Source organism: Eubalaena glacialis, chromosome 13, assembly GCF_028564815.1.
Source record: "Eubalaena glacialis isolate mEubGla1 chromosome 13, mEubGla1.1.hap2.+ XY, whole genome shotgun sequence".
NCBI lineage: Eukaryota > Metazoa > Chordata > Mammalia > Artiodactyla > Balaenidae > Eubalaena > Eubalaena glacialis.
In genome coordinates, this window is record NC_083728.1 from 10,846,917 (window position 1) to 10,868,562 (window position 21,646).

The window sequence follows — 21,646 nt, forward strand, 5'->3', positions numbered from 1 at the left end:
ATCTTTCTGTCAACTTTAGATCGTTGAATCCTTTGCTCAAATGGGGGAAAATGGACATTGTACAGTATTGAGTGTTTGTGGGGTCCTTCTAAAACCTGCTCAAGGTCATCTTTTATAACAGAAGTAAAGCTAGAGCCACTTCTCACAGGGGCTTGCTGTCATTCTGGCCACCAGCCCTGCCGCATGGGCTGGGCTGCATCTCACAAGCTCATCATGGTGGTCCCTAAACCCACCGCCCCCCTCGAAGCTCAGTGGCCTCAGTGGATGCATCCTCAGGGTTGAGATGACAGAGGGCTATAGTTGGAAAGGCTGACCCACCCATCTCTAAGTGTCTCCAGTTTCCTGAGGATATGCTACTCTTAAAACCTGCCTCCTGCTAAGGTCTCTTCATGGGCAATTTCTAGCCACATCCCAGTTGGCGTATGAAATGGGCTCAGGATAGAGATGTTCACAAATGGAGAAACAGTTTCTCCTCCTTGAAGTTGGACTGAGTGGAAAACAAAGGTTGAGGGTTCCAGATTCCACAGTCCTGTCTTAAGCCCATTTGCAGCATGGTTTAATACACCAGCTGTGTACCACCCTCGGTGCTAGGTGCTCTGTGGGTGGTGTGGGCCTTGTGGAACTTTGGAGCCAGGATTTCACTAGTCAGATAAGGAGCCAGGCAGGGGACAGCATGATCCAAAACTCAGAAGCCCTGGCTTCTCCCTTATGACAGCAAAGCATGATTTCTCTTGGAGTCTGCTCTACTGAGACGGATGTTACAATACCCCCCATTTGGCCATGATGAGGTCAACACTGGGGACACTGAAGGGAACACAAAGGCTCAAAGTTTCTGCCCTCTTTGAGCTCACAGTCTAAACATAAACAATAACACCAGCTAGAGTAAGTGCTATGGAAGAAGGTAAAGCAGGGTGGAGGGGAATAGAGAGTGGTGTGTGGCATGGGGGGCCTGCTGTTCCATAAGGGAAGCATCCCAGAGGAGGTGACATTTGAGCAGAGATCTTGCTGATAGAGCCTTGCAAATATCTAAGGAAAGAGCACCCTTGGTAGAGGTAATAGCAAGTGCAAAGGCCCTGGGGTGGAAGTATACTTGGCACATTCAGAGTGTAGAAGGAAGGCTGGGGGTACTAGAGGAGAGTGAGGAAGAGAAATGCATCCTCTTTGATCTCAAAGGAATGGTCTTTCCCAAGGCCAAGTGGGGTCCCTGGGTCCCAGCAGTGGGTTGGTGCTGGCTGGTGAAAGTCCATCCAAATGCAATTCTGACTAGAAAGCCAGCGGGTGTCCAGCTGCGGATAGTTGCAGATAGAGGCAGCCACTCACCTCTGTCACCTTCTGGGATAACCTGGATTTCCCCATCAGATAGGCCCCTGACTGTGGAGGCTAAGATGGTTATACTTTCTTTGGAGAGAGGGTGCCTTATATGCCATCAGAGCCCGAAGCCAGAATCAGATTGACACCACGGGAAGGCTTGGTTTCCTTAGATCTAGAAACACAGCTTGCTGGTGGTTTTGTGAGGCGTGAGCTTCAACTTTCCTCTTCTGCAGGAGAATACTGCCAAGAGAAGCAAGCTGGGATGGCTCCAGTCACAACTGGGAAGCTGCTGTCTCTCTCTGAACCCCAGGCCTTGGCTCTACTTTAAGTCTTATGAAAATCTAGCACCATCTCACCTTTTAGATATGTACCCTGGACTTGGCATCGTGGTCCCAAAGGGGCCAAGTCACTCTTTGCTTCTTAAATCTCATCCCCCAGATTAACTAGAGTAAACATATATGTTAGCTCGCCCCCATTTTTCCTTGAATACTATATGGGTGACTTCTACTGGGTAACCCTGATAAAAGTTGGGGTCTCCCAAGGACCAGTCTTTGTTCAGAGTTGTACTCAAAGAAGCAAATTCTGACTGCCAGATGATAATTACAAATGAATGCCCGTCTTCAATAGCTTGAGCCAGACTGGGTAGGTTTGAATCCTGGCTCTGCAACTTAGTAGCTGTATAAGCTGGGTATGTTCCTTAATCTCTCTGTGCCTCAGTTTCATCCTCTGTAAAATGGGGACAGTTAATACCTACTCTGTGGGATTACTGTGAGGATTAAATATATGTGAAGTGCTTTGTAGAAAGTGCTATATAAATTAATAAAATGATAGTAATTATTATTCTACTACATGTGTCAGGAGGTCTCATCTACAACTAATAGAACAGCTGGCCAGCAACCTTCCTACTAGAGTTTCAGACCAGCTCCTGGAGACCGTCAAAAACCAGACTCAACTGGGCAAATTCTGGTTAAATCCAAATCAATTTGGAGTTTGTGTTTCATTCATTCATTCAACCATCTCTCCAGGAAAATTAACTGAGTACCTACTATGTGCTAGGCTCTGTCCTGGGTGCTGGGGTCATGGCAGTGAATGAGAGAAGAGGTCCCTGCCTTCATGGGGTGATAACAACCCAATGAGGGGTTGATGTTTCCATGTCTTTTTTTTTTTTTTTTTTTAAATTAGTTTATTTATTTTTGGCTGTGCTGGGTCTTCGTTTCTGTGCGAGGGCTCTCTCTAGTTGTGGCGAGCGGGGGCCACTCTTCATCGCGGTGCGCGGGCCTCTCACTATTGCGGCCTCTCTTGTTGCGGAGCACAGGCTCCAGACGCGCAGGCTCAGTCGTTGTGGCTCACGGGCCCAGTTGCTCCGTGGCATGTGGGATCTTCCCAGACCAGGGCTCGAACCCGTGTCCCCTGCATTGGCAGGCGGATTCTCAACCACTGCACCACCAGGGAAGCCCTGTTTCCATGTCTTGAGCTTCAAGATACAGGGTCCTTATAGCCTGAGCCATGCTAACTGCCCCCCCCAAAAACCAGGATCCATCACCATGGTAACCATGTGCAAGGGAAAGGCGGGGTTCACCCTGATCCAGCTAATGCTAGGCTTCTGTGAACACTGGTGTGTGCCCACAGAACTGTCGGTGACCATAAATGAGATGACATATGCGAAAGCTGTGGTCCTGCATAGAAGGTGCCACTAGATGTTGCTTCATCGGCCCGTGCACACGTGGTCCTTTAGAAAGTGTGGAGATGAACGTGGCCACCTGTCCCCCCCCTCCCCCCAAGGTCTTTCCAAGTGGCCAGGCTCCCCTGTCAATGCCTGGGGAGCAGCTCAGGCACCGCTCTCTCTCGGCCTTGATGGAGTCGTGTTGCACGTGGATTTGGAGTTCTGCATTATGAAGTCTGATTTGAGTGGAGGGTGGGCCTGGGGGTGGATGCTGGCACGAAGGCTCCAAGAAGCTGTGCTGGGAGATGGGGCCTGTCTCATGTTGCTGGACAAGAGCAGGATGATTGCGTCTCCCTGAAGGCTGGCTCAGGGCAGGGGACCTCCTCCCACCCCTCAGGGCTTGGCACCTTCTTGGCTGCAGCTCATCTGCCCTCCTCCCAGTTAGCACCTAGGCTTCTTACTCGAAACGGGAGCCTCAGAACTGCCATGTTTACTCATCCTGAGAGCTGAGGACAGTTTGGGACGAGGTGCGGCATTTTTCTCGTAAGCCCCAAGGTCTTGCTGGTAAGATGTCGGCTGCTGGGGGCCGTGCGGGCCTGCTGCCAGGGCTGGCTTCCGGAGGCCTCTGGTTTGCAGAACGTTGGTGACTCAGAGGCTGTTGTGTGTGTCACTAGCCCAGTGCAGACAGTGCACCATGTGGGGTGGCCTGGGAGGGGGCCCCCCCTTGGCAGGATGTAAAAATGCACCTCTAGGAGCCAGGCTGACCTCAGACCCACCCACTCTGAAAATTCAGAAATAGCTTCCAAGGTGAAAGTGCTTTGGTGAGAGAAGGTGGCCTGGTCACCAGTCAATTCAGTGTGTTAACCAAATGTTGTCTGTGGGGTGGACTAATACGTACTAACAATGTTAATAGGAACAGCTGCTAACATGGGGTTTTTTTTTGTTAACTTGGCATTGTTCCAGCTGTATGCATTGCCCAACATCTTTCTGGGATGCACATTATTATTCCCATTTTACAGATGAGGAAACTGAGGCCCAAGAAGTGAAACGATTGACTCACATTCCATTAGTGAATGTGGGGTACTTAACAACGTGTCGGACACTGTTTACAGCACCTGTCACGTGTCTACTCATTGATTCCCTCTAAAGTTGTTAAGAACCGTCATTGCCCACTTTTTGCAGGGCAGGTTCAGAGGGGGTCAGGGCTTGCCTCAAATCCATGGCAGGGCATGGCAGGCTGGACTTGGACCCCAGCAGTCTGGCTCCCACCTATGTGTTTCCCTGTGGCTCTGCCCTGGTGTGAGCCCCTCACTGCTGTGCTCAGCCCCTGCACTGGGCCATCTGTGGCCACCACCCTCAGACACTTACCACCTTACCAGACACAGAAAGGCTGAATTTGTGAGGTCAGTGGAGGGCAGGGAAGGGAGAAGGAGCTGTTGGCCAGAGGATCCCGGGCAGCAATTGAGGCTGGATGGCGGCAGAGAAGTGGGATTCGGATGCACAGCAGGGAGAAGGGGGCTTTGCCGGCACAGAGCCACATGGCATGAAGGTATGTGTGTGTTTAGGGGTGTGGAGGACACTGGGGCCACAGCAGTGCCTGCTCCTTGTTCAAACCCTGCCTCGGAGTGTGACCTTGGGCAAATCACTTAACCTCGGTTGCTTCGCCAGCAGATGCCTGCCCTGTGAGCACACCTTGAGATATTAGACAGGAACGGTCTTGGGTAGAGCAGCGCTTACAGGACTGTCTTCGCTCAGGCCGCCATAACAGAATTCCACTGACCGGGTGGCTTAAACAGCAGAAGTTATCCTCTCATAGTTCTGGAGGCCAAAAGTCTGAGATCAGGGTGCCCGTATGATCGGGTGTTGGTGAGCCTGCATGCCTTCTCGCTGGGCCCAGTGAGTGAGCAAACAAGCTCTCTGGTCTTTCTTCTTACAGGGCACTGATCCCATCCTGAGGGCCTCATCCTCATGGTCTCATCTAACCCAAATCACCTCCCAAAGGCCTACCTCCAAATACCATCACACTGGGGGTTAGGGCTTCAACATGGCCATTTGTGGGACACAGTTCAGTCCACAGCAAGGACTGTACAGGTGAAGGTTTGATCGAGGTGGGTGAGTCAGGAGTTAGGGTTCTGTCTGCATGTCCTGGGAGAGTTAAGGTATCTTAGGAACACCTGGTGCAATGACACACACACATAGTCCTTGCTGGTCACTCCAGGCAGCCTTTGAGTTGGCCATCTGTGCCAGGCCTGGGCCTGTGAATCTCACTTGGAGAAATTTAGGACTGGGTCTGGTCCCGGCTTGGACCTGGTGGAATTTCTTTCCAGGCAGCTAGTGACTTCTTGGGCCTGGAAGGGGGTGGGCTGGGGAGCCCAGGGGTCCCAGGTTTATCTTGTTGTCGCTCAGGCACTTGGCCCTGCACCGTCGTCCTCCGTCTCCCTCTGCAGGCTGGTGCGGGTGGGCTATCAGGTGGGTCCTGTAGTTAGGGCTTGCCGAGTGCACGTGGGGACGGTCTGCAGGTCAGTCAGTTCTCACACCAGACTGGGCTGAGGTACTCGAGAGGGAGACAGATGTGGTCGAAATCTTTTGGGGGAAAATTTCAGGACAAAATGCCTAAGACTGATGGCAGTGTGAAGTGGGTCGGGCTGCCTCCTTACGGCACGTGGGCTTATGTCAGGCTTTGGAAACATGTGGATGTATGTACGGGTACCCTTCTTGATTGCGGGGAGGGGGGTGGTGGTGCTGTGCTGTGAGCTGGTCATGACACATGGGAGGACATAGAATGATCTGGAAGGTGAATTTATGGAAGGGTGAGGTGCAGACTAGGCTAGAAGATTCAATCAATATCCAGCGAATCTGTTCCAAGTAGCAGGGGCTGTGCTGGTTTTCGAAGGAAAGTTCGCGTGAGGCAGGCCTGGGGTTTTGGACCTCTTCTCAAAGGCCTCGAGGAACTATTGTGAGATTCTGTGACATAAGGAAAGTAGCTTAGGATGGAGACGTTTCTTCATGCTCCGCGCTTCCCCCTCCTAACCCACCTGGCGTGTCTGACCCGCCTTCAGTTCTCTCTGCTGCACACGCAAGGCTAAGGAAACGCAAATGTCTTAACAGAAATGTTTGGTTAATTCCTCCAACCTCCAAAGAGAAAGATGGCTTCCCAAACAATTAGGTATTTATTTTATCATCTCATTTGTGGTTGCAGGCTGAGCTGAGCTGTGGGTTTGGATCACTGTTTCTTTCCCGAATCTCAACTGGATGTAGTAAAACATGTGCTTTTCTTTTTGCTTCTGTTTTATTTTTGAAAGGCAGCAGCTCATTTTGCAGTGCTTGCTTTGTGGCTGATGCCTCTCAGCAGAGCTTTGGGGCCGAGGCTGTGATGAAGCTTCAGGAGGACCAGGAGGCAAGCCGTGGTTTGTTTAGAATGCTTTCCTGCCTGTGGTTGCTACCTTAGAAGCCGTGTGGTTGCTTGATAGGAGAGGTGCCTCTTAGCTGCATGTAATCGGAAGAAATTCTGCTGAATTGGAGAAAAGGACCGGGCAGAGGAGCTCAGCTCAACTCGGGTCTGAGTTCATACAGTTGGCTAGTCCTTCCTCGCAGGGCAGCTTAGCTTAGAGAAAGTCTGAGTTGTTTCTCCCTAGCTTGTAAGTTGACGTGTAATTATGGAAAAAGTGGAGGATGGAGAAGATGGTAGCGCGTTCTACACAGGTTGGGAGGGACCCCGGTGTTTTCATGAAAGAACAATTAAACTGAACGTACCTTAGACCTGTCTAACCCCTATGATGCAGATGCACACAGGTTCTCTCCTCTGACGCCATCCCATTTAGAGATGTGCCTGTGCTCTCAGGAGGGTGGAAGCTAGTTGTAGAATTTGTCAGGGTGACAGATGGAGTCTGTATTTTCGTATTTTATCTGTTGACACCTTGCACTTTCGTGTTAGTTATCCGTGTTGATGAATCAGTGAACCATTTCCAATCCATATCCTAAATCATCACCTAATCCATGAGACTAGCAGGACAATTCACCGATTTATGGTAAGGATTGTAAAACTGTACCATCACTATATAGGTCTTCAGTGGTAGCCTCATAAAAGACCACAACAATGGGGCAGTGATTCTGGGACCAGAGGCCTCTCTCCCTGTCTTTGGGCGGGTTCCTAGGTGTCACCTAGGTAACATATCATAAGTCGAGATGCTGCCTTCTCTCTCGATGTCTACCTCCACGTTACTAACAGCTGATCAATGGAACAGACTTCTTCTTTAAACATGTAGGGAAATAGCATTGTATTCTTGGTTAGTAGAAGAGGATTGGATTGGATTGGACTGGTCTGTCTCCTTCCACATCTTCTCTCTCATTCTTCCGTCTTCTCTACGGGTCTGTATTGCAGTTAGTAAACATCTGCCCATGAAAAAGCCAGCTACATCATCTCCTGCAATCCTCACAGCAGTCTCTCCAGGGAGGTATTCTGATCCCCGTTTTGTGGGGAAACTGAGGCTCAGAGAGAGGTCGTGAGACTTACACGGGTGTATTGACAGAGTGCTTTTGTGTCGAGCCCTTCTGATGCAAAATTGCATTTTAACTCAGCCCCCAGGGCAGCTTGGTGATCTTACACATGTGGAAGCCCTGACCTGGGACTAGCACCCACCGAGCTGGGGCTGTTCCTGGAAGGGTCACTCCATCTTTCTCTGCCTCAGTAACTTGACCTGAGAAATGGGCATCATAGCCCCAACCCCCGGGGATGACTGTGAGGATTAAATAAGGCATGTGAACAGCCCCCTACAGAGCGGGGCAGCTCGGGGTGGGGTAAAGGTCTTAGTTGAATTTAAAACAGGCCCTTCCTCTGGCTCCTGGTACCTGCCTCCCACCAGGAAATAGACGATTAAAGTGTCTGCTTCATGACTAAACAGGAAGCTGCACCTCAAAAGTCTGCAGACAAACCTATCAGTTTGATGCTTTATAAACTCTCTGAACTCTTGACAAGGGGGCGGGCGTGGAGCCAGAGCAGGCGTGGGCTTCCCGGGGAACGGCCCCTACTATTAAAAGCCTGGTGCCTGGGGTTCCGCCTCGATTCAAAGGTGCTGCTCCAAGGGTGTGACCTTGGACACGTACATGGTACCTGGTCCCCAAAAGTGCTAGTTGAATGCGTACAGAGGGATAAAGTGCAAACATCTTGGCCATTTTAGCACCTTGGAACTATTTTTTCCAGTGCAGTGAGGTGATTGATTGATAGAGGCTGTTAGTTTCTGGATGTTATTTTGAGGGTAAAGCCAGAAGCATTTGCATATGGAGGGGATGTGGGCTGTGACCAAGATTGACCTGAACAACCGGAAGAGGGGAGTGTGCGTTTCCTATGATGGGACGAGTGGAGCAGGGGGCAGGGCAGCGATGATTGTGACGATCAGGAGATTGGTTTTGACCGTGTTAAGTTTGAGATGCCCACCTGGTAGTTCGATATCTAAGTCTGAAGTTCAGGGGTGAGGTCCAGGCTGAAAACATTAATTATTTGGCCACTGTCAGGATAGAGGCTTTTTTTTTTTTTAAGGCCCTGAGGGAGTGGTCAGACAATCCTCTGCTCTTGGGTTTGGAACCAGCCAGTGTGTAGTAGAGACAGGCAAGTGTGATGAGGGAGCTGCCTTCGGGCCATGGGCACCTGGATTTGCCAGTGGGCCTTTTTGCTTCAAGAGATGGCCTGAAATGCATGGTCCAAACTGTGTTCAGAGCCACTACTGAGGAGGTGGTTATTTTTGTCCTGGGCGGCAGCAGCCCGTGACTGACCCCATCCAGTCCCAATCAAACCAACCCTATTGGAGCCCAACAGGTGGGAGTCTAGGCCTGCAGAAAAGATCTCATGATTGAGTGTTCTCTGCCTTGAAGATGAGAGTTCAGAGAGCTCATGCCTTTTGAGAGACTATCCTGGTTTACCTAAGGATGCAAGTATAGCGACATCTAGCAAAAGGTGGGATTACTCCCTGCAAGAAATTAATCCCAGAAAATATTTCTACATCAAGCACTCAAAACGGACTCTGGCCTTCTAATTTGGCCATTGAAAAGGGATTGAGAAAAACAAGTGTTTTGCATGCTGTAGGCATTATACAGCTAGAGCACAGGGTTATTTAAAATTGAAGAGAAAATGTGATATAATTGAATGCCTGTAAAATATATAGCTCCTGTCTCCTTTTCTAAGCGCCTTCAGTGCTCTGACTGGGCAGGGGCTATAAAAATAGTAACTTGCTAACCAGAGAAAAACAGGAAGAAAGTGTACAGTCTTATGAATTTGCATGCTCGCTGAGGTTGTATCACTCATAAGAAGGAAGCAGGGGTCAAATGAGGGAGAATTACATTTGAGTAGCTCCATCATGAAATTCTGATTTCCTGATCTGCTCTGCCACAGATGCCAGTGTTATTTTATCATCTCCTTAGTTGGCCATGATTTGAAACTGCATGACATGCCAGCAACTGAGCCATTTTGTCTTGCTTTAAAAAAAAACAAACCCAAACCACCATAATCTTGCTGATGAACTTTGTACAAAGGCCCTCATCTCAGTGATTATTACCCTGGTTTGAGGTTAATTCTGGCACAGATGTTAAGACGATATAGAATTGGGGCTTAAACTACAGCCAGAGGGTTGAGTTCTATCCTGGGTTCTCAGTGGCCCTGGGTGAGGAGCTACTCATTAAATGGATGATATTAGCATGAGTTGGAAGCATAAGAGGTCGAAGGTGATTTTTTTTTTTCTTCTCAAAAATGGTTTTGCAAATCTTTTTCAGAGCTGATAGACACACACCTTAGCTGGATACAAAACATATTATGAAACAGAATGACTGTGATCTTTGATCCAAGAAATCAAAGTTAAAGGTAATTGATATCTTCTGCCTTTCCTTTTGTTTTCCAGCTGTGTGTTTCCTTAACTTGAATTTTTTTTTTTTTTTTTTTTTTTTTGAGTAAAAGAAAACTTTACAACCTGAAGGCCCTCTCTCATTTTCCAACATTTCCTACTCTTAAGGGCTAGACCCCACCACTCTGTAAGGGGGAACCTCCAGGGGACGTACCTGAGATTCTCGGAGGCTGGAGGTCGGGGTGGGGAGTAGGGGTGGCAATGAGGCTCTGGGGATCTGCATGCTCTCCCAGTGGCCCCATCACCCTCTTCCAGGGAGAAGGAAGGCAGCAGCGCCAGGTGTCAGCCTGTGGCAGCTCTGCTCCTGCCCTGAGCCAGCTCCCTTTTGGTTTTGTACACTTTGCTTGGTGTTTCCAGTTAAGGAAGGCTCTCCGTCAACGGCAGGGCAGTCTGCATTGGGGAAGGAGAGAGGGGGCAGGTGGATCAGGAACCCCTGGAAGTGCCCTGTGCTTAGGTAATTTCCAGTCTTCATCTCATCAACTCAAAGCTCCACACACACCGCCCCCCCAGGGGCCTTCTTGTGCACTTTGGAAGGGGTTAACCATCCCCTCGCCCCGCGCTTTCTGGATGTGAAACCAGGCTCTGGACCTGGGCTAGAGCTGGGTGTGGTTTTCCCACTGAGCTCAGTGGAGCCCCTCGCCTTAGCTGTAGATCCCCTCCATCGACTTTGGGTTCTGGGCCTGTGCAGAAGAGCCTGGGACCCAATGCAGACTTGACTGTGCAGGGAGCAGGAGGCTCTGGGGGTAGAGAGTCCACGTGGGACAGTGAGGATGTCGCTTTACCTTTCTGTGCCTCAGCTGTTTAGATGCCGCTGCTGTTATTTCATTCTCTGCACAATGATTGGAATCAGGTAGCACGTGCAGTGCCCAGCATCAGTATTGCTGGCTTACATGCCTCCTGATGTCCTGCTGGGGCTTGGCTTTCAGATTGTCTGTCTGTTGGTGAAAGTGGGTTTGCTACATCACAGGCCAGACCCCGAGTCCTCTGCAGCATCACAATGATGGCTCACTCTGAAAACCCAGTTAGAACAACCATCAGCTTTCACGTCCGTTAGCACACACAGCGGAGGGAGCTGACATCCCAAACCTGGTTTCCCAGAGGGTGGGGCCTGCTGAGAAGTACCAAAACTTCCCCACAGCAGCATGAACCTTAGCAGGGGGAGGGTTTCCCTGGCACATTCTCCACCAGTGACTCTCAGACACCATCAACAGGCAAAAGGCAACAGGAACATTCAGCGAAACTTGGCTGGATACCCACCATGAGCCAGAGTCCCCTCCCGAGAACTTTGCATCCGGGGAATCAGGATGACAAAACAGGATGACAAAAATGCAGCTGAAATATCAGCGCTGAGACTCAGCCACTTAGTCAAAGGGCCTTTTTAATGAGCTTCTTCCCTCCCTGATGTTAGGACTTGGCAACGCTCTGACCTTGCAGGGGCCTGGGAACTCTGGCAAGCTGGCTCTGATCTGCCTGGCCTCAGAGGGGATTTACCATCATGTAACGCTTCAGACCCCACCCACAGCTTTGGGCTACAGGCCTATCAAGGCGTTTTTGTCCTTTTCACTGAGCTGCTAAAGCCTGGCCCTTCTAGAAAGCTCTTCTTCAGTTCCCAAGTGCCCCCAGAGCATGTGGGGATGGCTGGGAGGGGAGAAAAGCCTGGGGAGTCGCTTAGCAAGTGAAAGCATTGTGATACCCAAGTCACAGGGGAAGCCAAGGCCAATGGCCACCTTTCCTTCTTAGCTCCTTTCCACGTGCTTGTGGGGAAGAAAGGCCTGGTGCTCAGGGCACAAGAGTTTCAGCCCTGGAGTTCACTCTTGGCCTTCAGAGTAGCTTTCCCTGAAAGCAGTTAGGACAGAAGGTAGAAGCATCCAGAGAACACTTCACATGCTTTCTGGTTCAGCCACCCTAGTGTCTAGACACCACCTCTTGTCCCGGCACAGGTCCCAGGACTGACCGGAGCAAGGCAGTGCAGGAGAAGGGCGGCGGGTGGGACTTGCGCCTGTGTTAACTCTCAGGGTCTTTCTTTTGGCCCCCAGAACACTGCCTCCCTGGTTCAGGAGCGACTCTCTGGCCGACCCCAGGCTCTCGAGGGCCCTCACACAGTCTAACCAGACTTCAGAAAACAAGCTTGAGGTTTGGGAGAGAAATAAGATGAGGCCCATCCTCTCCTTCCTGTTGCTTCTTTCTCAGGGGATTAAGTTCCAAAGTCAGCAGTTATAGAAAGCCTAGAATAGTCAAAATGCCCTGGAAAGTCTTAAATTGCACCTCAAGTCTATCTGTGTGGGTTTCTGTGTGTAATCCTGAGTGGCCATTCTTCTGCAAACTGAACTTTGGGAACCTCCGAGCTCGGCTAAAAGAAAGAAGTCAGCACGCAGGTGTCTGGGCCCGCAAGTGAACCAGAAAATTCCTGGGGCAGAGTGGGATGCTAGCAGAAATCAGTTTTAAGAAATTTACCACTAATCAACCCAGAGTTGTTGGATGAACAATAATAGTAAAAGGCACTGGCTTTCCCCAGATTGCCATCCCCGAAAAGTAGGGGAAGAAAACACACTTTGCTTTCTTTTTCTTCTTTGCCATTGGCGTATATACTAGAGACTGGCAAACCATATCTCAGGCCAAATGCAGCCCCTGGCCTGTTTTGTTAAACAAAGTTTTATTGGCACACAGCCATGCCCATTTGCTCACATATTGTCTGTGGCTGCTTTCATGTTTAAAAAAAAAAAAAGCGGAGTTGAGTAAGGGGCTATATAGCTCACAAAGCTGAAAATATTTTTATCTGGCCCTTTATAGAAAAAGTTTGTTGACCCCTGGGGTATACTCTCTCTTTATGTCTGTAGCCATTTTTATTAGATTTGTTATTGATTGGTAACACCTCTTTATACATGAATGACCTTTGTCATGTATACTAAATATACGTCAGATTTCTTTTTTGGAGTTTTAAAGAAAAATGTATAATTTTTATATACTTACATGCGTCTGTCTTTTCTTTCTTTCTGGTTTCAGCCTTAGGTGTCAGGCTTAGAAATCACCCTGAGGCTGTAGCCATGTTCAGCATCTGTGTTTTCATCACGGTGTCTCTCTGTAAGGGTAACAAAAGGTCGGGGGTGCTTGTGGCAGACTGAACACCACTGGCCTCAATTCTGTTCCGAGAAAGTGATGCTCAGTGACCACCTTAACCACTCAGCACACAGCCTTCTCTGCTCATTAACTTCGCAGAGGCTGTTCTGGCCTTTTCCCTGACACACAAAAGACGCTGAGGATTCCGGGGCCCCAGAAGAAAGGTGATAGCTAGCGAACCTCATAGCACAATCTCTTTACCTATATGGTGGAGCCATATAATGTACAGGTTAATAAAATGGGGCTATGGGTTCAAATCCTGATCCCTCCCCTTCACCTGCTGTGCCAAGTGACTGCCTGTCTCTCTTTCTCCATCTATAAAACGAGGATGACTGTATTACTAGGTTTGTTGTGAGAAGTAACTCAGTGCTTGGTTCAGCACCTGGCACATTGTTAGCCCCGAAAAAATGTGAATGGCTTATATTCTTTTGTGGAGAAAAAGCTCCAGGCAAACAACAGACTAAAAACCCGTTTGTCAATTGGATAACAGAAAAATCAGCTTCCCTAAACTAAGTGACCTAGGCTGATGGTGTGGGGTCCTCGTGGTGGGCTAAGATGCATGCCTTAGGCACCTGCTGTATGCATGCTGCTATGCATGGTACAGTGGGCATACAAGCGACTCAAATAACATGGCACAGGTGGGGCAAGCAAAGCATTTTGAGAACTCAGTGTTTGCTTCTGGAGGGAGTCAGGACCCCATGTAGGAACGTGAGAAGGCTTCCGGGAAAAGGTGATACTCAGGAAAGGGGGCAGGAGGGAAGGCAGGATTTGGACAAGAGAGGAACCATTTGGAGAACTGCCCATGGCCCGATTTGGGAAGAGGTGGGAGAAGAGGTGCAGAAATTGGCATAGGATAGATGCTCAAAACATTTATCGGATGAATGAAATACTGATGGCAGTGACCTAGAAGGGCGGGTTTCAACACTCAGACCTGAGAGTCAGACCTGGGGCCAAATCCCAGAGCAGACAGTGTGACATGAGGCTACTTAGTCCCTTGCTAAGCTTCTGCTTTCTCAGTAATACATGTTATTGAGCGCTTCCTATGTACCAAGGCACTCTTCAAGAGCCAGGGATATGGTGGGGGAACAAGAAAACTAAAGCACCAGAACAGTGAACTGCCAGGAACCGGTATATGAAGGAGATAAGGAGACCAAGCAGAACTGGGGGGCGGCAGGGGGCACTGCGGACTGTCCCCAGAGCCTGGGACCGACGAGACTGAGCAGAGCCTCGAATGAAGTGAGGAAGAAAAGCATTAGAAGCGGCGAGGGGACCAGCAAGGGTAGAGGCTTGGAGGCGTGAGTGCGGCCTGGGGAGCACATAGAACGGAAGCCAGTGTGGTTGGCTGCAGGGGGGGAGGGGGGAGGGGGGAGGGGGGAGGGGGGAGGGGGGAGGGGGGAGGGCAGTAGGAGGCGAGGTCACAGTGGGAACCAGATCAGGGGCAAGACAAGCCCAGAGCAGGGTTTCTGGATAAAGGAGACCTTAAGCACGTAGTGGGCCAGAGTGAGGAAGTGAGACTGAAGGTGTGACAGAGAGCAGGTGACAGGGCTGAGCAGGCAGACCACCTTTCCTTACCAGGGAGAGGTTCCACGGTGACATCGGGAAGTTGATTCAAAGAAAGGGCAGCACGATGCCCCCTTTTCCCTTCCACCCAAAGATGCGAGGCTGCAGAGGAGGGACCTCTCGAGTCGGGGTGAAGTGATCGGGCAGAGACCCTTTCGGGGAACTTAGAGCCCACGTTTGCAGACCCACGTGGCTGCACTGCTGTGGCCGCCACCCAGCTGGCGCTTCTGCCCTAGAGCTTTCTCCTCATCCACGGCCAGGGGCACGTGCTCTGAGGCTTCAGAAAGAAAAGGTTCCTCTCCCCCAGAGAGGTTGCAGCGGGCACGAGTGGGCCTCGCTTTGGGGCCCGACTGGGCGGCCGGCCGCCTCCCTACCCCGACCGTGAGGGGGTCCGATGCAGAGCGTTCCCCGAGTTTTCTAGATTCGACTGTGGCTTTCAGAAAGCCAGGGTGGTTTCCATCCAAAGGGAGGGGGAAGCTAGACCGTCTCCCACCTCCTAGCCCCTAACCTGGCCCCGAGCTCCAAGAAGGGAAACGACCCTTTGGCGAGGGCGGTGGTGCCAGCGGCTCTGCCCAGCAGTTATTTTTAGAAAGCCGAGGCCGTGGAACGTTTCCATTGAGGATCGACTCCTCTCGTTTCCTAGGTTGAGAAAACAGGAAACCCTTCAGAATCCGGGCTTTGAAAAGCTTCGCGTGAAGCCGCACCGACCCCACCTCCCCCCGCCCCATGCTTTCACTCCTGCCCCGCTGTCCTCACTGAGGCCCCCCGGCCGCCCAGCCCTGCACACTCCCCAGAGGCCGGGGCTGCAGAGGCGAGGGTTCCTGCTTCCTCCAGCTCCGGTTCGGGGCCCCTGGGAGGCAGCTGGTATCTGCTACACGGTCAGGGCCCAGTGAGAGCTGGTTAGCCGAACACACGAATTCATCCCCGGAGTTCCCATCAGTGGATCCACTCCCACACTTTGGAGCCGGCTGTTACTCTGATACATACATTCTCATCCATTAACATCCAGAGATACTGTGTCGTGTGCTCGTACATATATACATATGCACATACCTCTCTCTGAACCAACATCTGCTCTATGCCACAGACTGTGATAATTTTCTCACTGTGTCATCTCATCTAAGCTCCTCAACTGTAGAAGGAAGGTCATATTTTTATACACAGTTTACAGATGGGGAAACTGAGGCACAGAGCAGTTACATCACTAGGGCGAGGTTCAGCAAGCAAGGAAGCAGCAGAGGTGGGATTCCAGCCCCGGCCCCCTGGCTCTGGAACCTGAACTCTCGAGCTCCCCTTGCACCTGCTTTCAGCACACATCTGAAGAACAGTGAGCGACGCCTGATGGGTTTTCTGCCACAAAACAGAGCCCACTGGTGTAAAGCACTGGGTTTAGAGTCCAACACAAAGCGTGGGGTATCACTACCCATCACACAACTGACAGCTGCACAACACTGGTCACCTGGCCTCCTGCTAGGAGCTTGTACATACGTCAATGCCCAGCATCCTGACAACAGCCCCAAAGGTACATGCGATGATGAGTCTCACTCCACAAATGAGAAAACCGAGGCACAGAGGGGTAAAGTCACACGGCCCGTTTAGTGAGGGAGCCGGGAGTCAACCTAGCTTATCCAACTCCAGAGCAGTGTGTTTCTGTTCTCTTCTTCTGCTGGGAGTTGCAGACTCATCCAAGCAGGGGTTTTGCAGGGAAAAGCACCCTGGACCTAGGAGAGCTCGGGGTGGAGGGACCCTGAGCACATCCACAGTTAACCCTCACTGCTCCTCTTCCATCTCCGTAACTTCAGGATAAGGCTGAGATGAGAAAACAGAGGCGGCGGCTGCGGGAAGAATTTAGTGCCAGCACCAGGAGAGGGGAGATTCGTCTACCTTTTATGGGACCCCAGGGGGGTCTGCCTCCTTTTCTGCTCCCGGGCCCAGTCCAAACAATCCAGCTGTAAAACCGAAAGTGCACACACACACACACACTTTAGGGCAGGTGCACACCCCTGCCTGCTGTCTGGGCTGCCTTTGAAGGCAACTTTTCCCCAAGAACATTGAAGGAAGCCTTTTTGCAAGAGCCACTATTCTAAGACCTTACTGCCTTGATCCTAGGACCTGGTGCCTCAGATAAGTGGCCAGAATGGGAGAGCAGAGCTAGCTCCTTGATGCCACTGGCTGGCATTGCATTCTTGGTTCCCTGCTAAATTCCATGCAGCTTTCTGGGGCAGGGGGTAATGGAACACTCCAGAGCCCCTTGAGGACACTTGGTACTTGAGAAGACTCAGAGTGTGATCCTTCACCAGTGAGGAGGGGTAACGGGGGGGGGGGGACGGAATTCCTGGCTGTGCTGAAAGGGAAGAAGATTATGTGTACATTGATGGCTAGTCTTTGTGGTGGTCCCCCCCCCTCTTTTTAAAGGCCCCTCTTGAGAGTCCTAAGTTTTGTGGGTCAAGGAACTGTGTTTTAGTCATGGAGTGGGTATTTTCTGGATGTTGTAATAACAGACAGAGTTTGGTATACGGTAGAGCACCTCAAGTGCATTCAATAACAAGAAGGAGAAAGTGTTCCTTAAATCATGCCCTGTGGCCCAGCTCCATTTCTGCCACAGATATTTTTTAAAGTTACCATTTGGGCAATTTTCACTAACAAACCCATATCACAAAATAGCATCATGGGGGGTGCGGAGGAGTCATGATGTGGGAAGGCATTTCTTATGTTAAAGATTGTCAAATGTATTACTGCAAAGAACAAAAACATGTTTTAAAAAACAGCCTGGTTGTATTCGGTTCTAGAAAGCTAACCTGATCCCTGTTTTGGGTGCCCTCTCACTCGGCCTTACTCTCTCTCTCTTTTCTTTCGTAGTTAATGAAATTATCAGGAAGGAGTTTTCAGGACCTCCTGCCCGAAATCAGACGTAGAAGAAGCCATTAGCAAGACACCATCCACATTGCTAACCCCGGAGCCTCCCACCGTCCTCCCCGGTATCCACCCCACCTGGAGGCTAAGCACGGGACCATGTACCGGCCGAAAGCTCACCCTCCGCTCCGGAGCTCGCCTCCTCTCTCTGTGCATTCGGAGTCTTGTTCTAAATCCCAAAGAGCATCTCGGTTGACTTTCAGGTGTCCCATCCATATCTTAAGTGCCTGCTGACCCCAAATACATCCTGAACCAGACCACCCGCTGGAATGCGCCTGAGAGCCGAGAGCCTGCAGCCGGGGACTCGGGGGACGGAAGATGGGGATGCAGTTAAACCCCAGCCCTTAGCCTTCACTTCTTTGGGTCACAGATACAGCTCTTGTACCTTTTGAAGGAAAGGAGTTCTCCAACAGAGCCACCAAAGGAACGTGACCCAGCTTACAGGCTGAAGAAAAACAAAGAAGCCGGCCCATCTTCCCTAGGGATTGCCCGTCCACACCAGGGATGGGCCACAGCTCAAGCTTGATTTTTAAATGTTCTGCTTCTGAATCAAGAACAGTCTGGCTCATACAAGATCACCTGTTAAAACTTCTCGGCGTTATGACATGTGTACACTTTTTTTTCTTCTCCGCTTTCAAAAAGCTGGCCAGAGGCGGGGGGCGGGGGCCCTCTTGGCTAGCTGCCCTTCCCCCCGGCAGCACGCAGTCACGGGCTAGAGGAGGTCACCCAGGCTGCCGGGTGAGCACGCATCCGCTGCAGCCGGACAAGCTTCGCGGCTTTTTGATGTTCCCGCTTTCTTTCCTCTAACAGCCCAAGTGCTTTTCCAGAAAGTACAGTAGTGAAGAAGAATCTCAAGCATGGGCGTTGAATTTTGAGAAGGAACGGCAGAAGGGCTAAAGCAGCCAAAAAAAAAAAAAAGAAAAAAGTGCAGGTATTTTTGTTAAGTAAAACGGTTGCAAAGTATGGCAGCTGGTAGGCCTAAGTGCTTCGGTGGGTGGGCGCCCCCATGATAGAGGAAAAAGGCTGAATTCCCTCTCTGGCCTAGACTCAAAGTGGGATACTCAAGCTCACAATTTGGCCCCAAAGTTCATTGGTTATTTTTAACTGAACCCATTGAAACCCGCCCCCGGCCCCAGTCCCCAAGACGCCTCTGCATTAGCTGCTTCATCCAGCACAAATGTGATCTGAATAGAAGCAGATCCTCTCCCACACAGCCCTTCGTTTGAATGCGCTCCGCTCAGACCACTCGTATGGAGTGTGCAACTTAGCCCTGAGTGTTTTTCTCTCCTCTGAGTGCACCCACGGTCCGCCAAAGTCTTCCTCCTTTGGGGCAATTTTTGCAAACAAATAAAACCTTCCAAGTTCTTGGCAGGTGAGCTTTTAATCACACAGATGTGTTTGTTTACATTCATTGCAGACACCCCAGGACAAACTGGGGATTCCTTTTCAGCCATTTAATTGCTTCCCTGTAATCAAACACAGAGTGTAAATATTCCTGGCACTCTTCAAAAGGCTGTACTCAGGCCTTCTGCCTAGCAGAGTTGATTGAAAAAATCACTCTACGAAGAGAATCGTGGCAGTTAAGGGCCCACTGTGGGTTTTCTAACTCCTGGCTTTGTCATCAGAGCCTTTCTGAGAGCTGGGCCAGGAACTCCGGACCTGTGGCCCCGGCCTGGTGTGTTTGGGGCTCCAGAGAGAGGATAGAATGCAGCACATGTCTGTACCCTTTTGGTCAGGACCTAGCATTTCTTCCCTCCCACCCCCCCACCCCCAAGGACAGGGGACTCTTCCACCCACCCCAAGCAGAGTTTAGCAAAATTCTTTTCAACAAACAGAATGCCAGTAAGAAATTGACCGCCATCGCAAAGCTTCTGGGATGCAAAATTCTTCCTCATTAATAAAGAGTTCCTTATCCAAGCAGCTTTACCTAAAGAACTTTCTTTCCAGCAATATTGACTTCACAGGGGAAGGGTTCAAGCGTTTGGTGAGCGATTTGTTCTCACTTGACCTGGCTGGGAGCCATTTTTTGCACATGAGGGAATTTGGCCTTTCCTCAGTTATCTGAATGTTTTACCCAAGTGCCTTCCTGCTATTGTAGCAGTCGCTCAGCTGCATTTTGCATGGGGTGAAAAAGGACTAATGCGTTTTCCATCACTATTCTAACCATGTTAGTGCAAAGGGCCTCCTAGTAGTTCAAATTCCTGTATGTATAGATGTACGTGTGTGTGTGTATAAGACACTCACAAACTCTTTTTCTAAGACATCCTCGCTGGGTATTATAGGAAGCACTTTCATAAACAACTATACCAAATAGCAAAGGAAAGAAACAAAAGCATTAGTTTTGAGACATAAACAGGCAAGAGAATGTGTAGTAAGACTCGACAGCAGTCAAGAAAGTTCTGTCAGTTACAGATGCCAGGAGGAAGTTTTGCCAAGAGTAAACTGCTCATGAAATATTTTCAGTATGGGAAGAGGCAATAGGTCCTCGAAGAGAAAGAAAAAGGATGTCTAAACTGTCAAGATGGGTGTGTTGCACGTATGTTAGAAGGATCTGTTAGGTGGAGGTTTGTACTTGCTACAACCAAGGCAATGTAAATATATAGCACTTCCAACAGCAGTCTGCCCTGTTGCTGAATGTAGTATATTTCCAAAGTTTGAGTCTTCCTGTATTGTACAAAAATACTGCTGCTTGATAATATATAATAGCAACCCAAATTAATGAGTATGGTATTAAATTTTATTTTCTTATCTGTATTTTTATGCTTTTTATCTGTCCTCAAGATATCGCATCCTTGTTGGAATTAGAAGATATTTATAAGTGGTCAGAAATCTTTTCCAAGTCTCTTTTTACGTATACATTGAGGATTTTTTTCCCCTAAGGATGTATTCTTGAAGCTTTGTTAATCATTCCAGGAAAAAAAAAAAAACCCAAAACAAAAGCCCACCTCAGAGCCTGTTAGTCACCTGTCTGCTAGAAGAAACCATCTCCAGAGAAAGGAGGGGGAATGGCTCCGTGGGAGAAGGAAGCACCTATTTTGTTGCTTGAGGATGCTGCTGACTTCAGCTCTGGGCCTCCATCTTGTCACTAAGAACTGGAAAGTGTTTAGATCCCTCCAATTAGGGACCTAGTAGGTGATTTTGATGTAACAAAACTGCCTGTGTTGTAATGGGGAGTCTAAAAAAGACACAGGAGTCATGGGGAGTTCCTAGAACAGAAGTGCAGGCTGATGTTTACAGAGCTAACTGAATCCTGGTGGATAAACCCCCGTACACATTACCCAAAGGACATCCAGAGTTTTCCAGCAAAGACACAGACTAGACGAATCAAGTCGATTCCTTCTAAGAACTGGGAAGCACTGATGTAGCCTTTCTTGTTTACATCCAGTGGCCAAGCCGTCCCTCTCAGGAAGCCAGCCTTGGCCAGTGCGGGAGCTGTCATGTGTAGACAGATCAGAAGCTGATGTGTTCTCATTTCTCACTCTGGACTAAAGGGGAGGCTTGAGTTTATTTTCACGTCAAACCCTTTCCAAGACCTTCTTATTTGTTCAGAATTGAAAGAATGTCAGGGGTCTGGTTAACAACTTTGTTTGCTTTACGTTTACAAGTGGCACAGGGGTTGTGACATTCTTGACGAGTCGGGGTAAACCTTCCTGAACTCACTTTTGGAGGGCCAGGCCCTTAGCAGCTACCCAACATATCTTAACCTTGGGTCTCCCAAGCTTGGGTCTCGGGCATTAAATCTCATGGAGCCAAACCAGCCAATGCAAGTGGTTTTCCTGCATTCCAACTAAATGCTTAAGAAAAAGAAGCATCACATGAAACTGATCACAAACATCAATTTCTCTCAGCTTTCATGAGTGCCTTGAGTTATAGCCAACATCACTGTCTTAACTCAGTTTGTTTAGAAACAAACTTTTCTGGTGATTGTTGAGCTAGCGGTGGCTCCGTAAGCCAGCCCTTCTGAAAGTGAACTGGCGCGTTGGGTGCTGGCAGAAAGGTTTAACACTCTGCCTTTATGCAGCTGTTGGCCAATTAGAATAAACTCCACCTGCCTAGTTCAGGATTTGGATGCAAATGATGCTGTTCTATTAGCAGGTGCTTTCAGCACTCTGATTGGCCCGAACGGATGGATGCTGTTGTTGGGACAAGCTTAGCATCCTGACACACCTTGTCAAAGAACCTCACTCACCCC

At 49.7% G+C, this 21,646-nt stretch overlaps 1 protein-coding gene across 4 annotated transcripts in view; it reads left to right on the forward strand.

The window, feature by feature from the left end:
- NFATC2 (nuclear factor of activated T cells 2) overlaps window positions 1-20,131 on the forward strand; it is a 159,175-nt gene extending 139,044 nt beyond the window's left edge. For 3 of the 4 annotated variants that reach the window (XM_061210215.1, XM_061210217.1, XM_061210216.1), the window contains exon 10: window positions 17,401-20,131. In XM_061210215.1, the coding sequence (XP_061066198.1) occupies window positions 17,401-17,456 (56 nt within the window). In that variant the 3' untranslated portion in view covers window positions 17,457-20,131. Of the gene's footprint in view, window positions 1-9,736; window positions 9,825-17,400 lie in introns of all 4 variants that reach the window. The other variant, XM_061210218.1, reaches the window with a different exon arrangement.
- Window positions 20,132-21,646: the final 1,515 nt, after the last annotated feature.